This window comes from Arachis ipaensis, chromosome B8 (genome assembly GCF_059453495.1).
Source record: "Arachis ipaensis isolate K30076 ecotype BB chromosome B8, ASM5945349v1, whole genome shotgun sequence".
Taxonomy (NCBI): Eukaryota; Viridiplantae; Streptophyta; class Magnoliopsida; order Fabales; family Fabaceae; genus Arachis; species Arachis ipaensis.
Genome location: NC_142443.1, coordinates 33,673,003 through 33,689,367, shown reverse-complemented (window position 1 = coordinate 33,689,367; position 16,365 = coordinate 33,673,003). Strand labels below are relative to the sequence as shown.

Sequence of the window (16,365 nt, the reverse complement as noted above, 5' to 3'; positions counted from 1 at the left end):
ATGGAGAATCAAAATTCAAGGGGAAGAAAAGCAATAATAGAACAAGAGCTACTTAGAGGGCGTGACATGGCGAATCAATTGCTTGAAGTGCTTGTTGCTCATAATAACAAATCCAGTAATAATAATAATAATCATCATCACTATCTAAATAGATCATATGATGATGATGATGATAAAGGGTTAATGGTACTATTACCATATGCTGAAGATCTTGTGCATCAAGTATTAAGATCATTCACGAATTCCCTTTTGATCTTGAACACTACTACTACCACTAAAAGTGATGCTATTGATCATGATGTTTTCTCCGATGGAAGGGTGGTTTTTGATTCTGCAAAATTCAGAGATTTCTCTTCTACTACTTCTTCTCCGAGTCTTCATCACACAAACAATAATCGATTAAGAAAGTAAGAAAATGATCATATATTATAGGGTGTAGATATATATTGGTATATATCAAATAATTACTTTATGTATGTTATTGATTTTCATATTATTTTCTTTTTAAAAATGTTAACAATCAAAAGTTTATTGAGTCCCTTTAATTATATGTACAGATTTTCTCAATAGCTCTTAGCTTCTTGATGATTAATTATTATGGTATTGTCTTTTATTTTTATCCGAAATGATATATGTGCCTCTCATATGATTTTGTCACGGGTATTTTCTTCATTAATTTGATCTTTTCCTAAGTACAAAACTCTTATGTCAAACAAATGTTTTGTCTCTTCAATTTTTAGGTTAGTGTACTAATGTAGTCCCAGACAATATTTGGGTTCAATTTTTAGGTTAATGATATCTGATTCCGAATGCTTTCAAAAGAAAACAAACAAGAATGTGTTTACTAACTTAACCCAAATTTATATGTCTTGAATTTGATAAGATCATCTGTACCAACATGGGAGAAGGACAGTCCAATTTTAATTGAAGATGGACATGAATGGAGAAAATATGGACAAAAGATGACAATGAATTCAAAATACCTAAGGTATTCTTCAATGAAATTTCCAGCTTTAATTTTATGAATTTAATTTTAATCCACTGAAAATATAAAATGTTATCGCATCTATTTTTTGAATAACTATTTATACGATCAATGTAAAAAATAATTATTTTTGCCAACGAAACATTAATAATTAGATACATATATAAAATTGTTTATTTATATTGACAATGTATCCAAATTAAATTCTTAATTTTATTGGTACCATTCATTTCAAAATACTAGGGTTATTAATCATTTTTCTTTAAAAATAATACATGTTTTTTTAACTAATTAAATTAAAATATATATATAAAGAAAGAAAAAAAAGATGAAAATAACCAACTTCTAAGAGAGACATAATTGACTGCATTGATCTCGGTAGCTACGCCACCCACGGAATTTAAAGAACCTAAAGGAGCATGAGTCATATATTCCGCGGAACGACGTTCTTGTCAAGGCTGTATGTCTTTTTTAAGTCTACTCAAGTCCAAACCATTGGGACCTCTTAGAGGTTCTCTTTTTCTTGGGTGTCCATTTTGTATGGGCTTTTAGTTTAATGTTTCTATTCAGCGGGCGTGGTTATTGGCAAGAACTTATTGAATCCATCGTTTGGACTCATAATAAATTAAAAGTTGCTCCTGCTATTCAGCCTAGAGCCTTGTACAGGGACGTGCTGTAGGAGTAACCCATTACCTTCTGGGTGGAATAGCCACAACATGGGCATTCTTCTTAGCAAGAATTATTGCACTAGGATAATGGCTAGGAGGATTTGAAAAGCATTATGGCATTAAGATTTCCAAGGTTTAGCCAAGGTTTAGCTTAGGACCCCACTACTCGTCGTATTTGGTTTATATTTTTATTTTTAAAATTTTATTAAAAAATAATAAAATTTTCTTTTTTATTTTTATTTTTTATTTTTTTTATTTTTTTATTCATAAAATTTTAAAAATAAAAAATATTGAAAATAAAATTACAAATCAAACCACACGTAATTTTCTAATGGAGTAACAGGTAAACTAAAGCAACATTTATTAGAAAACAAAGTATTCCTAATTCAATTATAACCTAATCATGTATATCAATCAAATAAACATATGATTCAATAAAATTGATGCATGCAGGAATTATTATAGGTGCAGTCACAAGAATGATCAAGGTTGCCCAGCAACCAAAAAAGTGCAACAAATTCAAGACAATCCACCATTGTTCCGAACAAGCTATTTTGGTCATCACAATTGCAAAAGCATCACTTATAATGAGGAAACAATTTTGGCATCTGAATCTTTTTCCGAATCTTCTATGTTCCTTAGCTTCAATAATAATAATAATAATAATAATAATAATAATAACAATAATAGCAATGTTATTATTACACCTAGCAAAGAACACCAATTTTCATCATCACAAGCTTTTGGATCAAAAAACTTCATCTCACAAAACCAATTATTACTATCCTCATCAGATTACTACCACCCATTATGTGTCTATGAAGAACTTGGTTTCGACTATTCTAGGCATCATGATCCTATGCTATCATCCACTGAAAAGGTTCAATTTGACAATAATGCTTTAGGGTGGGACTTATTGGATTATGATGGCTTGGCATGTTATGGTCAACAAAATTAAGAAGACTTTTGGTGACGTCAGCTTGGAACAGAGATTCAATAGAATTTAGGTTTCTTAACTATTAGGAGAGTTTGTTAAGCAAATTAAATGATGAGTTGAGTTTTATTTGAAATTCAGAAGACAAAAGCAAAATTAATTAATTAAATAAGAATCTTTCTTCCGTTAGATTTTTCCCCCTTTTGTAGAGACTTAATTAAACAGCGGTTGTGTAATGCATATAAGTTTTACTTTTCTTAATAAATTATGAAATTTGTATAATAATTAAGATGTTGCCCAAGGATTTTCACTCGTTGGTTTGGCTTGTTGGGGTTTTTAAGACAAATTAAAGATTTAATAAATTAAATCGAGATGATATGGTTTAGTTCCTTATAAGTGTTTTTATTAACAATTATTTTCTACGTACAAGTCATTTAATTAAATAAGTTTAATAAGTCGAGTTGAAATCTATTTTGGCCTATAAAATTTTCGACCGGCCTCAATTTTGACCCTTAAATTTATAATTACCTAATTAACACCCCCAAATATTGGATCGTGTCCCACGTTTACCCCTGTAGCTATCTCCGTTAACGGAGATCTGACGTGGCACGTTAAATTGACAGAGTGTGTATCCACGTGGCACCCAACTTGTCAGAATATAAATGTGTGATGAGTGAATGATGTGGCAAAAGTTGAATGAACTCAATTTAACCCCTTCATAGATGATAAAACCCTAATTTGCAGCCCTCTTTTCCCAATACGTCCAAGACTTTGCTGGAGAAATGATGAGTTCAGAAAACCAAGTTGTAGGAAGTTCTGCACGATCATGTTCTCATGGGGCTTCTGTGAGGAACCTTACTCGTGGGAGATTGGGGAAGATTTCTAATTGGTGTGGTTGTGGAATGCATCCAATGCTTCGATGGTCTGGGACGAATGCCAATCCTGAAAGACCCTTTTATGGGTGTCCAAAATATAATGTAAGTTCTCAATGTCGTCTTCTTCTTCTTCAATGTGTTGCTACTGGTACTTTTGTTTTATCAGTAATCTTAAAAATTTTTTTTTTTTTGTTGGTTGATGTGAAATTGGTAGAGTTCTGGAAGAATATGTGGTGTGGTTTCTTTATGTGGACAGATGGCGAAGAAGAATAGAGTTTAATGGGCAAAACACAACCTACAAGCAGTGATGATGATAGTTGGAAGATGAATTTAGCATGGAGAATTACTTCAATAGAAGTTGAAATTAGGTGTTTAAAAAATATGGATTAGTATTTTAAGTTTGGTTATTTGTTTATGTATGTTTGTGACTGTTATGTATGGTGTAAGTATGATTAAATTTTGATTAAAAGTTTGGACCTAAAGGTGTGTACTTTAAGGGTGAATGAAAGCATTGTATTCAGATTTTCATGAAAAAAAAGCACGGTGTTAGCTTCTCTGGTACATATATAATGTTGCAACAGTGAGGAAGTAAAGCTAAGTATTAAACATACTGGTACCATTCATAAACCTGAAATAAAGTGTCTACATTTAGGGTAAAAAAAAAAGGGCATTCATAGTGAATATCCAAAAGCATTGCTTGCCAATAACTGAACAAATATCCAGAAAGTCATGAACAAAATACATCCAAAAATTTTTCAACAAAATAGCCAAGTATTTGGACACACATAACCATGTTTCAGTGACACAAGATAAACATAATTAGGAAAACAACTACCCTAACTATAATAATCCATCACAACTAAACATCATTCATTTCTTTCTAGGAGGTTTGAATGCTGGCTTCACTCCTGGTGTTGGGACAAATTTCATGAATTCAGCCATCCTTAAAGATGTTCCAGCACTTACTCCCTGCAATGGGTCAACACTTGCTGATCCTGGGACTGGAAATGCTTTCCTCTTAGGTTGTAATTTATTAGGCCTCGTTGCAGGAGTTACCTATAGTTGTATGAGTAGAATACAAGTCCCCGTCAATTTAATACACAATTAAATTGAACAAATATTCAAAATAAATGTTAAAAACACAAATAATAGGACATATTGGATTCTTACTTGTTCCTGATCTCCATTATCTGGTTGTGAAAAAGGTGTCTGTGATAACACAATCTCTGAAGGAGCATTAACATTTGTTGGGGCCTCAGAAGTAGCAACATCAGTTGCTGGAACAGGGTCACCCTCTTCTTCTCCGTCTTGTGAAGACTGACCCTCTATGGTTTCATTTGTATTAGAACCCTTTTCTTTCTTCTTAGCTATTACAGTTGCTGCAGCAGCAGTAAGGGCAGCTGCAATGTCATCAGCTTTTCTGTGGGAGCAGCTTCTCTTCATGTGACCTTTTGTCCCACAGTAAGCACAAGAAAACTCCTTGTACTTTCTAGCTAGTTTTGTTGCATCTCTCTTACTCTTCTTACTTCCTGAAGGCTCTTCATCTGCATCCTTTCGTCGTTTCTTCTTCAAAGGACCTGGCTTCCTCCGAATCTTGGGAGCCTAAGGCCTACTATACTGAGACTTCTCCCACATTGCTTGTATGTCCAGGGATGGGATTCAAGGAATGTTTATATGTTTCTCTATATGAGTCCATTGTCAACCACTTGTGACAATAGTCTTCAGGATTCTCATTGAGTCTAGCTATTGCAGCACATGCGTAGATATATGGCATGCCTGAAATCCAGATTACATCCAATCAAAGAGGATATTCAATCACAAACAATTTATATTCAATCAGAGCAGAATTTGTTCCAAGCTAAATTGTATGCCTAACACATTTATTTCAATCAAAGTTACAATTCCTACAAAAGTTGACAATGAGACCTCAAATGTATATCTGAAACATTTTATAACTACTACCAAATTAGAAAAAAAAAAAAACAATCTTATACCTGTGATCTGCCAGAATCTGCATGTGCATATCTGTTTCCCAAGTCAAGTAGTCAACAGCCATGTTTGTTGGCCACCCATGAATCTCAAATCTATGATAGCCATCATTACCACACCACACCAGATGTCTTTTTTGTGACTCCTTCCTTATCTTTTCTAGTCTATTCCTCTGAATAGGAGGTAACCTGCCAATTTGGTGTTGCAGCTTCACTTTGTTTTTTGTAATTGTTCTCATCACGAACATGCGTACTTCCTCTAGTATAGTGAGTATAGGCTTTGCCCTATACTCTTTTATCCTTGCATTGAAGACCTCACGCGTTATTACAAATATTATCCAGCTTCGAAGCATGCTAAAGTATGCCTTGGTCCAACTTTCCTTTGGCCATTTGTTCAAGTAGGCCCAGGAATCCTCATTTTTTCTCTTTACTTTCTCCATCTTCTGCTCAAAGCCATGCCTAGTTGTCTCTCTTGCACATTCTCATAACATGGTTCTTAACTCTTGCTCTTTTTATTTCTTGTTAAAATTCTTTCACAGGTGCCACACACAAAACCTATGGTGCACTCCAGGCATCAATTCACGGACTGCTGGAATTAACCTCTGCCATAATATGCAGCATAGTTAGCAGTTAATGTTATCGAGCCCCAATTAAACCCCCAAATTAACACTTATGACTCTATCCGATCCCTTAAATTTAAATTATGTCCCAACACAGTCTCCCGAAGTTGCAGTCAAATTTTTTAAAGTTTAAATGTTACCTTTTGTATGTCCGACATAAAGCACCCGTTGTTAGAGGCTACATCACCCAGATCAACTAACAGAAGCTCCAAAAACCATTGCCAATTGTCTTTGTTCTCGACCTCTACAATGGCCCAAGCAATGACATATATGTGGTTGTTGGCATCTTGTCCAACTGCGGCTAGTATTTGTCCTCCAAATTGTGTCTTCAAAAAGGCTTCATCTAGCCCAATTAGAGGCCGACACTAGCCTTGAATCCTTTCTTGCATCCATCGAGGCATATGTACATTTTTTCAAAAGTTGGTTCTCCTTCAGGTTGCGGCTTCACTCCTATTTTAACCGTTGATCCAGGGTTACTTTTCAGTAGTGTCTCAACATAGTCTCTGAGAAGTGTGTCTTGTGCTGCCGCATCCCCATATACAATGTTCCTTGCATCACTTAAGGCTCTAGCTAGAGAGGACTTATTCAAGTCAAGATCACACTTCCTCTTGAAGTAATCAGACGCTTCTCCATGCTTGAGGTTAGGGTATTTTCTTATTTTCTTTACCAGCTTTGAGGCTAGCTACTTCTTGTTTGATGCCCTATTTTTAGTCCTCCTTGCACATATGTGGTCATTGTTGAATGCTTTCATCTGCCTGCAAGTCTCTTCATGATCCATAGAGGTATATGCAACCTACTTACAACCCTCCTTCTTGTACTTGCAAACAGCTCTCACCCTATAACTCTCATTCCTTCTGAAATTGATTTGCCTCCCCTCTCGTATGGTGAACTCCCTCACTACCTCAATAAAATCATATTTGCTATTGAACTTCATCCCGACCTCCAACTTTAGCTCTCCAAATCTTGCTCCCTCCATGAACATTGAAAAAACATCGTCATTATCTGCATTAGATTCTTCGTCCGAATTAGGTAGGGTCTTTATTTCCTTAGATTTTCATGAATCATTTCCATCGGAATCATCGTGGTATGCATTAAAGGCATCATATGGTGGCTGGACCTCACTGGCTTTTCCTATCACTTGACCTAGATCAACTTCCTCATCAGAATTCTGAACTATCAACTCATCTTTTTCAAACAAGTCTTCGAGACATATCTTACCTTTTGCCTTATTCTTCTTCATTTTCAACTCCCTGGTTCTTGCTGCAGCAACCTCAGAATTAGAATCATCATCGCTTGAATTCTCAAAAGCCTCAGCTCATCTTCCACACTCTCATATGAGTCACTACTGTCACTGCTTAATGTCATTGTAGGGACCTCACCAATAGCCTTCTACCCTTTGGGTGCAAATCTTGAAGCTGATCGTGTCACTCATTTTGGTGGTGGTATTGTTACCTTCTTGACAGCACCTTTTCTTGGGGTAGACTTTGAATTCTTTTTTACACTTGTTGCGGATCTTTTTGTAGTGGTGGTTGGAATAAACTTCTCAGATTTATTGGTTTTTGGTTTAGAAGAACATGGCCTGAAAAGAAGCATTGATTTAGGCTGGGCTGGAGGTGTGGAGGTGGTAGATTGAGGTGTAAGATTTGAGGTGGGATGGACTGCAGGTGAAGAATTGGTTTGGGCTGCAGGCTTTGACTTGGGCTAGGCTGGAGGTTCAGAGGTGGGCTAGGCTGGATGATTTAAGGTGGGTTGGGTTTGAGGTTCAAAGTTGGGCTGAGTTGGAGGTGTAGAGTTCGGCTGGCCTGGGGGTGTAGAATTTTCATCAGGGAATGTGATAGTATTTTGTTAAAGGGATGTGTTTGGGATACATGAAGATAGATTTGAGGTGGTGTCAGATACATGGGTTTTTGGATTGGGGGTCATAGAGACCAGTTGTGAAACCTCATCACCTTCATGTTCAGAATTTCTATGCTCAAGGTACACATGCACTATACCTTCATTATTCTTTGCGTGAAAGCACATCTCCAACAACCCCTTCTCATGTGAGAGTACTCTCAATCCAGTCTTTAAGGGCCTCCTAGGAGCTAGCCACCAGCACTCCTTCAAGTTTTCATATCCTAGAACCTTGTAGTAATTTCTTATTGAGAACAGTCCAATGTATCTTCCTCTAGTCCAAACAACTGTTCAATTTGGTCTCTGACATACACCACTTCTCCATCTTCTTTCGTCTTAAAACTTCCTCCATAGTGAATGACAATTGTTACATCATTATCTATCTACATTACAAAATAACAAAAATCTCAACAATGATTTCAAAAAATAAAGCATACTAGCTTAACTGACTTCAAACTCCAAATAGGACAACAGTTCATCATTCATTTTTAAACAACAATTTTTTTAAACACAAGCAATAATACACATATAATAACATTTATCCAGAGACAGCAAAAGATACAATTGACATTCTCTTCTTCATCAAGGAAAAAAAAAACCCTAGCATCATTCACATGCAACAACTTCCAATGCCTAGATATAACCAGCACCTTGCTTCGACAATATCATTGCAATACAAAAACCGAAACAAAAGCAAAGAACAGAGTATCAAGAAATTTGTGAAAAAAAATAAAACTTCACTTCCTAACTTGATCTTCGTTGTTTCTTTCTGCGGCAATGCTAGTTGTTCAACAACCTCACCTAACAGTCCAAAACACGACGAATGTTACTCTGATTCTCATTTCTCACAGTCAAGCATGCGTGAAGAACAAAAATGTGGAGAAGAAGAATAGAAGGAAAAGAGAATGAAGAAGAACGGTCAAGTTACTTCTGTGTCTTCATCTATATGTTGACCCAACTTTTTTAACCCAACGAAGCCCTTAAACGACGTCGCATTGAGTGAAAATTGGGAGGGAACATAAAACGACGTCTTTTTAGGGTTTCCTACATGTCAACTTAACGTGCCACATCAGATCTCCGTTAACAGAGATAGCTACAGGGGCAAACGTGGGGCACGATCCAATATTTGGGGGTGTTAATTGGGTGACTAAAAATTTGGGGATCAAAATTGAGGCCGGTTGAAAATTTCAGGGGCCAAAATGAGTCTCAACTCCTAACAAGTCATTTATACTCACGCATTCCTGCTGTTCGTTCTTCTTCTTCTTTGTCACTCCTTCGCCTTCTTGTTCTTCTCTTTTTTTTGTTATTTTTCTCTTTCGTTATCATCATCAACAACACCACTTCCTCCCCCTCCTCTTCCTCCTCCTCCTTCTTTTCTCATTGGACTTTATTCTCCTCCTTTATTTTCCTCCTTCTCCTCCATCATCTTCATCATCATGATTATCATCGTTATAGTCATCGTCGTCTTCTTCTTATACGTATTGTCGTTATCGTTATTGTAGAACTTTTACCATATTGATGACGTTGCCTGATCCAAAATTTTTGCCATAGAATTTTTTCAATTTTCTTCTTATTTTACTCTCTTAACAAGAATAAAAAAAATCAAACAAAAAAGAAGAAACACATAATGCTGCAAAATTACTTAGAAGAGGATGAACCTACATTCATTCAATTAAAAGAAAAAAAAAGAAATAAGAAAAAAATACAGCATTAAAGAAAATATTTTTGTATATTTGTATCAAATTTCGATGTAAAACTGAGATATTATGTATTGTTAAGAATTTTTGGTGTATTTGTACTGATAAATTTTGCATAATTCAAAACTCTTTCTCTTCCTCCTCCTCCTCATCTTCTGCTGCTTCTTCTTCTTCTTTTTTATCATCATCATCATCATCATCTTCTTTTTTTTCTTATTCATCTTTTCCTTCTTGTTATACCTTCTCAAGTTTTTTCTTATTTTACTCTCTTAACAAGAATAAAAACAAAACAAAAAAATCAAATAAAGAAGAAGAAAAATACATAATGCTACAAAATTACTTGGAAGAGGATGAACCTACATTCATTCAACTAAAAGAAAGAAAGAAATAAGGAAAAAAATGCAGTATTAAATTTTTTTGTGTATTTATAGCGAATTTCGGTGTAAAACTAAGATATTTATGTGTATTGTTAAGTATTTTCGGTGTATGTGTACTGATAAGCTTTAGGTAAGTTTGATAGCGTGTCATAAGAATCCCACGAATCGTCGATAATGGAGCAGATCTGAGACCTCCAGGATATAGCAGGGAGTATAATTGGACTAAACAGAATATATTTTTGGAGTTGCCTTATTAGAAAGACAACTTAGTTTGACATTGTCTTGATGTGAGGCACATTGAAAAAAACGTGTTTGATAACATCATGCACACAGTAATGGACGATGAGCGAACAAATGACAACAATAAAGCTAGGCTAGACTTGATGGACATTTGCAGGCGGCCAAATTTGAACTTAAAGAGACTTGATAACGGGCGGTGGGCTAAACTAAAGGCGGTGTTCTCTCTAAGTGATGGAGTAGAGACAAAATATTTGTAGCTGGATTAGAAGATTAAGATTTTCTGATGGTTACACCTTTAACTTAGGCAGGTGTGCAAACGTGTCACAGGATCGGCTTGCTGGGTTGAAGAGTCATGATTGTCATGTATTCATGGAGTCTATGCTTCCGATCGCGTTCAGAGAACTTCCAACCAACATCTGAAAATCCTTTATGGAAATAAGTGAGTTCTTTAGGGAGTTATGTGCTACAAAACATATCATTAATGACCTCACAGTCATGGACAAGAACATTCTCATCATACTTTGTAAGCTAGAGAGGATATTCCCTCCATCCTTTTTTAACGTTATGGAATATTTAGCAGTCCACCTACCGTACGAAGTAATACTATGTGAGCCGGTCCAATTTCGATGGATGTACCCATTTGAGAGGATGATTAGTTCATTCAAGCGCACCGTGAATAACAGAGCTCGAATTGAGGGCAACATCTGCGAGGCATTTTTGGCTAAGGAAACTTTCATATTTTGCTCTTTCTATTTTTAGTCTCATGTTGAGTCATGTAGAACAATGGTTACAAGAAATGATGAAAGGGGAGAATCCTTGTTAAGTTGAACAACATACCCAATTTTTTTATTGGAAGGAGCTACAATGGGTGCGGGCAGTGACTACTGGTTAGAGTAGAAGGAGTTCGACGCCGCATATCTGCATGTGTTGCTTAACTGTGACCAAATTTCACCCTACCTCGTGAGTTTTTTAAGTCTTCGTAAATATTACAATTAGTAACATACTAGCTTCTTAATTTAATTAAAACTTTGTTATCCTACTCTATCATATAGGTTATTTTGAGAGGCAAATCCAGAGACCTCATTGAACAATTTTTCACGTTGGTTCCGAGAATATGTCAACATGTAGCTAACTGACACAACAGATTCAGAACTAGTTGCACTTAGTTGGAGCCCAATGAATAAGGCCACTAGCTACCGGATTTACAATGTTAACAAATATTGGTTTCATACCTTACAATGGTCTATTGGAAAGAAAACAGATAACGCCAAAGTTTGGGTTCGTGGGGATTCAGGTGGGGTACATTCTGATTGGTTTGGTGTGTTGCACAATATAATTGAATTATAGTATTTCTGTTACACTACGTACAAGGTGTGCATGTTTAAATGTGAATGTATGATCCAAGTTCGCGACAAAAAATACGAAAGCACAAGGGCTACGATATCACTGAAGTTAATATAACTGGGAAATATAGGCACTACGATCCTTTTATACTACCTCAAAATGAACAACAGGTATACTATTTGTCTTATCCAAGTTCATGCAAGTCTAGTTAGGTGGTTGTAGTTAATACTAAGCCAAGTGGCCATATCGAGTCAGATGATATGATAAAGGGTCAGGAACCTTACTAGATTAATGACCGAACTCCTTCAAAAACGGTGCTTGATACCGGTGAGCCAATCTCTCTTAGGTCTGCTGTTATGAATGATGACATCATTGATCTTGGACTAGATGCATATGCACTTCTATCAAAGAACAATGATCTTCAAGAAGAAGACGAGATCGATGGCGAAGAAGAAGAGGAAGACGAGTTCGATGATAATCAGAAAACTACATCGGAAGAGGAGGATGGTAAACCAAAGGAAGAAGATGTTGAATCTAATTAGGGTTAATGTAAACATAGTTTTGTAATATATTTTCTTTAAAAACTTAATTGTATTCGTAATATATATTTCAGTGACTATAAACATAGTTCTGTGAATGTAAAATAGTTAGCATTTTTTTAGATATTTCAGTTACCATCATTCGATATTTGTAATTTATATTTTTCATACTTCACATCAGGTTTGAAGCACTATTTCAATTGTTAATTATCAGGGTACACTAGAGATAGACGAAAAAAGATAATTTTAAAAAAATTGAAAATGTTATTGTTAGAATTATTGTCGGAATATTCCGATGGTAACATTATTTTTTTAAAAATTCAAAAAATATTTTCTCGGCATTACTATCGGATAAATTCGTTGGTAATATAGTGGGAAAACAAACGATGTGGCACCAATGTTACCGTCAGAAATTTTTGATGAAACCGTCCAACTTGATCCATTTTCATACTAACTATATTCTGTCACAGAATCTAATGATAATTACTGTCAAACGAAGAAAATTGGATAGTAAATATTTACCAGCAAGGTTTATACCGTCCGATTATTTCTGACAGTAATTAACTTACCGTAACGTTAGATTTTTTTTCTATTTTTTGACGGTAAATCTTACGATACTCAACGTTTTTCTTATAATACTAGAATTTTTTTCGTTTCTGAAGAAAAAAGTGGCATTTGTTGGTTTGATGTCTTTGTTAAAATGTTATTTTTATATGTCTATGTTGTTATTTTTATTAAAAAAATTTGTAGTTAAAAAATACTACTACCTTTTTTGTGGCTGAACTGAGTTAAGGGTTTATGCTCTATTTTTGAGATCATCATCCACTTTTTTATTTTGTATTTGTAGATGGATGATGGAATAACAATTGTCTTTTATCATGAAGAAAATTTTAAGAGTAACGAAAATAAAAAAGTAGTTTATGTCAGAAATTACATTGATCAGTTGGTTAGGTTTGAGGAGGACACAATAAATATGTTCTCAATAAAAAATTACTACAAAGTTATTGGATATGAAAAGTTGAAGGAATGCTAGTGGCTAGTTTCTGAAAGACCCTTGAAGATTGAATTGAGAGCATTCTCACATGACAACAAACTGTTAGAGATGTGATCTCATACAAAAAATAATCATATATTTGTGGATGTCTATCATGAAGAGACTTGCTGATAGATAAAGATATTCAACAGTAACTATATCTTTGCTAGGAGGACTAAGAATAGGACAACAAATAGAAAGTGACTAGCCTCAAAGTTGGTTAAAAAAATAAAAAAGTATCCTAACCTAAAGCAGGGAGAAGCCTCTAATTACTTTAAAAAACTTTGATTTGGACTTGAATAAATATTCTCTAACTAAAGTATTAAATGATACAAGAAATATTATTTATAAGAATGTAGTAGACAATATACATTGACCAGGGTCAAAGACTGTAAAAACTCTTCTAAAAAGTAACCCTGCCTCAACTGTGAAGATTGGAGTGATACCCTGAAGGAAATTTTATTTTTGAAAAAATATACATATGCCTTGATGGATGCAAGAAAGTCTTCAAGATTGGATGTCACCTCTTGATAGGTTTAGATGGATCCTTCTTGAAGACTCTATTCGGAGGAAAATTCCTTTAAGTATTAGACAAGATGCCAAAAATCATATATATGTCATTGTCTGGGTCATTGTAGATGTGGAGAACAAAAAAATTGAAGATAGTTTTTGAAACTTTTAGTTGATGAGAATATAGGTAACTACAAGCAAAATGGATGGTGCTTCATGTTGGATATGCAGAAGGTAAGATTTAATTTTGATTAAGTTTGTGTTGCTATTTATGAGGGCAGTTTTGATTTTACAAAGTTAATTTAAGGGTCTGGTTTGAGTCATAAATGAATTTTAGGGTCTATTTAAGGTCATAAAGTAAAACTTTGAGGGTTACTTTAAGGCATGATTATAAATTTCTTTATAATTTAGACGAATGTGTTCAATAAATTACTGCACATTATGATAGGAGTTAATTATAGCAGTATAAGAGGTGATGTTTGGAGTACATCATAGGTTTTGTGTGTGGCACATGTAGATAAATTTTATCAAACAATAAAAAGAATAAAATTTGAGAGGCTTATTATAGAAATGTGCAAGAAAAACTACTAGGTTTGGGTTTGATCAGAAGACGAAAAGGCCTAAAAAAAGAATGAGGATACTTGGACCTATTTGAATAAATAGCCAAGAAAATCATGAACCAAGGCATACTTTAACCATGATCCTAAGTTGGATAACATTTGTAACAATGTATGCAAAGAAGTCAATGCAAGGATCAAGGAGTATAGAGCAAATCCTATAATTATCCCCCTAGAGGAGGTTCGCATGTTCGTAATGAGAACAATTGCGTAAAACTAAGTGAGTATGAAATATCACATTGACAAGTTACCTCTTATTTAGAAAAACAAACTAGAGAAGATAAGATAAGGAAAGGGTTACAAAAATAGCATCCAAAATTATCCATGCTAAATTTATCTTCCAATTATCATCATTGTTTGCATATTGTGCTCTTCTACTATGCTGCCTTCTTCTTTGCTATTTGTTCACACAAAAAAAACATATTCCATCCTCCCAAGTCTGTCAATCTATCATCAACCTAGAAAAGCAAAAAAATTTATAATACTCATTAACAAAAGTTCTAGTATCAACACATTGAAGAAGAAAGACATTGAACTTCTATTATAATTTGGACACCCATAAAAGGATCTCTTAAGATTAGCATCCGTCTCAAACTACCAAAATACTTGACATATTCCACAGTCACACCAGTCAAGAATCTTCCTCAATCTACCACGGTTAAGGTTCCTTATAGAGGTGCCATGGGAACACGACCTAGCAGAGCTCTCTAAAGCTTGGCTACCTGAACCCATAATCTTTTCAGCAAAGTTTTAAACATGTTGAAAAAATATAGCTGCAATTTAAGGTTTTAACATCTTTGGGAGAGGTTAAATTGAGTAACACCAATTTTTGTCACATACATAATTTACTTGTTACCTTTCCACTATGACAATCTGATGAAACCCACGTGAAAATACACTTTGGCAAGTTAATGTACCACACCAGAGTTTAGTTAATAGAAATAATTTTGGAGACAAATGTGAGTCACGACTTCATATTTGGGAGTTTTAATTGGGTAAATTAGAATTTAGAATAAAAAATGAGGCGGAGTTAAAATTCCAAGGGTCAAAATAAGTTTTAACTCAAAATAATTTGATAAAAAATTGATTTGTCTAACGAAATAAAAAATTAAATACTAATTGACAATTAAAATTTAATAAGAGACTAAAATAACATCTAAATTAAAATTTTAAAAAGTGAGTATGTATTTTTTTTTTATAAATCTCATATTTTTTCTTAAAAAAAAAAAACAAAAATCTTGTTATATAGGCTAGCACAAACTTTAATCGTAACAATTTGGGTGAAAATTTTATATATGAAAATATTTTTGGGATAATATTTCAAAATAGAATTTGAGGATGAAATTTAGAATTATGAATTTAGTTTCTTGCACTTTGTGAGAATTATTTTTTTATATTTGTAAGTATCTCGTAATTTTAAAATAAAAATTTCAATATACAAAAAGCCTTTTTTTTTTCACCGTCTGCACAAAGTTTTGAAGCAAGTTTTTGTTTTTTTTATCAATACAGTTTTGGCTAATTTTTTCAAAACCGAACCAATTTAGTAGCTGATTTTCGGTTAACCAAATCGATTCTCAGAATAATGCTTTGAAGTGACAAATTCAATATTTTTTGGTAAATTGGACTAGTCGAACATGTGACACGTCTCTGGCTATTATTTTATTAGGTACAAAAACATTAACTTATATACATTTATATTATTATTACCACCTATATTCATGTATTATACTCTCCAAAGTTAGGTGTAATTAAAAAATAATGTAAGGTTGGTTATTTATTTGAAAACCATAAACTAAAAAGGGAAAACAAGCAATTAATATATCTAACTATGAATCTTTCTAATAGAATGATACGGCTTCGTCCGTATGAAATTCTACTGAAAATTTTAAGTTCTCATCTCTTTCGATCTTTTTTCTTCTTTGCAAATGAAGACGAGAGTCTTTTTCTCTGAGCTGTTCGAGACTTTTGCTTATAAAAATCTAAATCTAAGGAGTTATCTGATCTAAACTGAACATCGTTTTAGACTATATATACTCCAATTAATC

The 16,365-nt window shown here is 34.1% G+C and overlaps 1 protein-coding gene across 1 annotated transcript; it reads left to right on the top strand.

Moving 5' to 3' along the window:
• Positions 1 to 2,611, top strand: LOC148547651 (uncharacterized). Its single transcript, XM_088495521.1, has 3 exons — positions 1 to 407; positions 884 to 988; positions 2,107 to 2,611. The coding sequence occupies exons 1-3, from the start codon at positions 1 to 3 to the stop codon at positions 2,609 to 2,611; spliced, it is 1,017 nt and encodes a 338-aa protein (XP_088351647.1).
• The last annotated feature ends 13,754 nt before the right edge of the window (positions 2,612 to 16,365 follow it).

What these genes read in the sequence shown, in the direction of transcription:
- LOC148547651 (XM_088495521.1), top strand. Translation starts at nt 1, where the DNA reads ATGGAGAATCAAAATTCAAGGGGAAGAAAAGCAATAATAGAACAAGAG. An exon ending in AACAATAATCGATTAAGAAA is followed by an intron (nt 408 to 883) that starts GTAAGAAAATGA and finishes GAATTTGATAAG; the next exon opens with ATCATCTGTACCAACATGGG. An exon ending in ATGAATTCAAAATACCTAAG is followed by an intron (nt 989 to 2,106) that starts GTATTCTTCAAT and finishes TGATGCATGCAG; the next exon opens with GAATTATTATAGGTGCAGTC.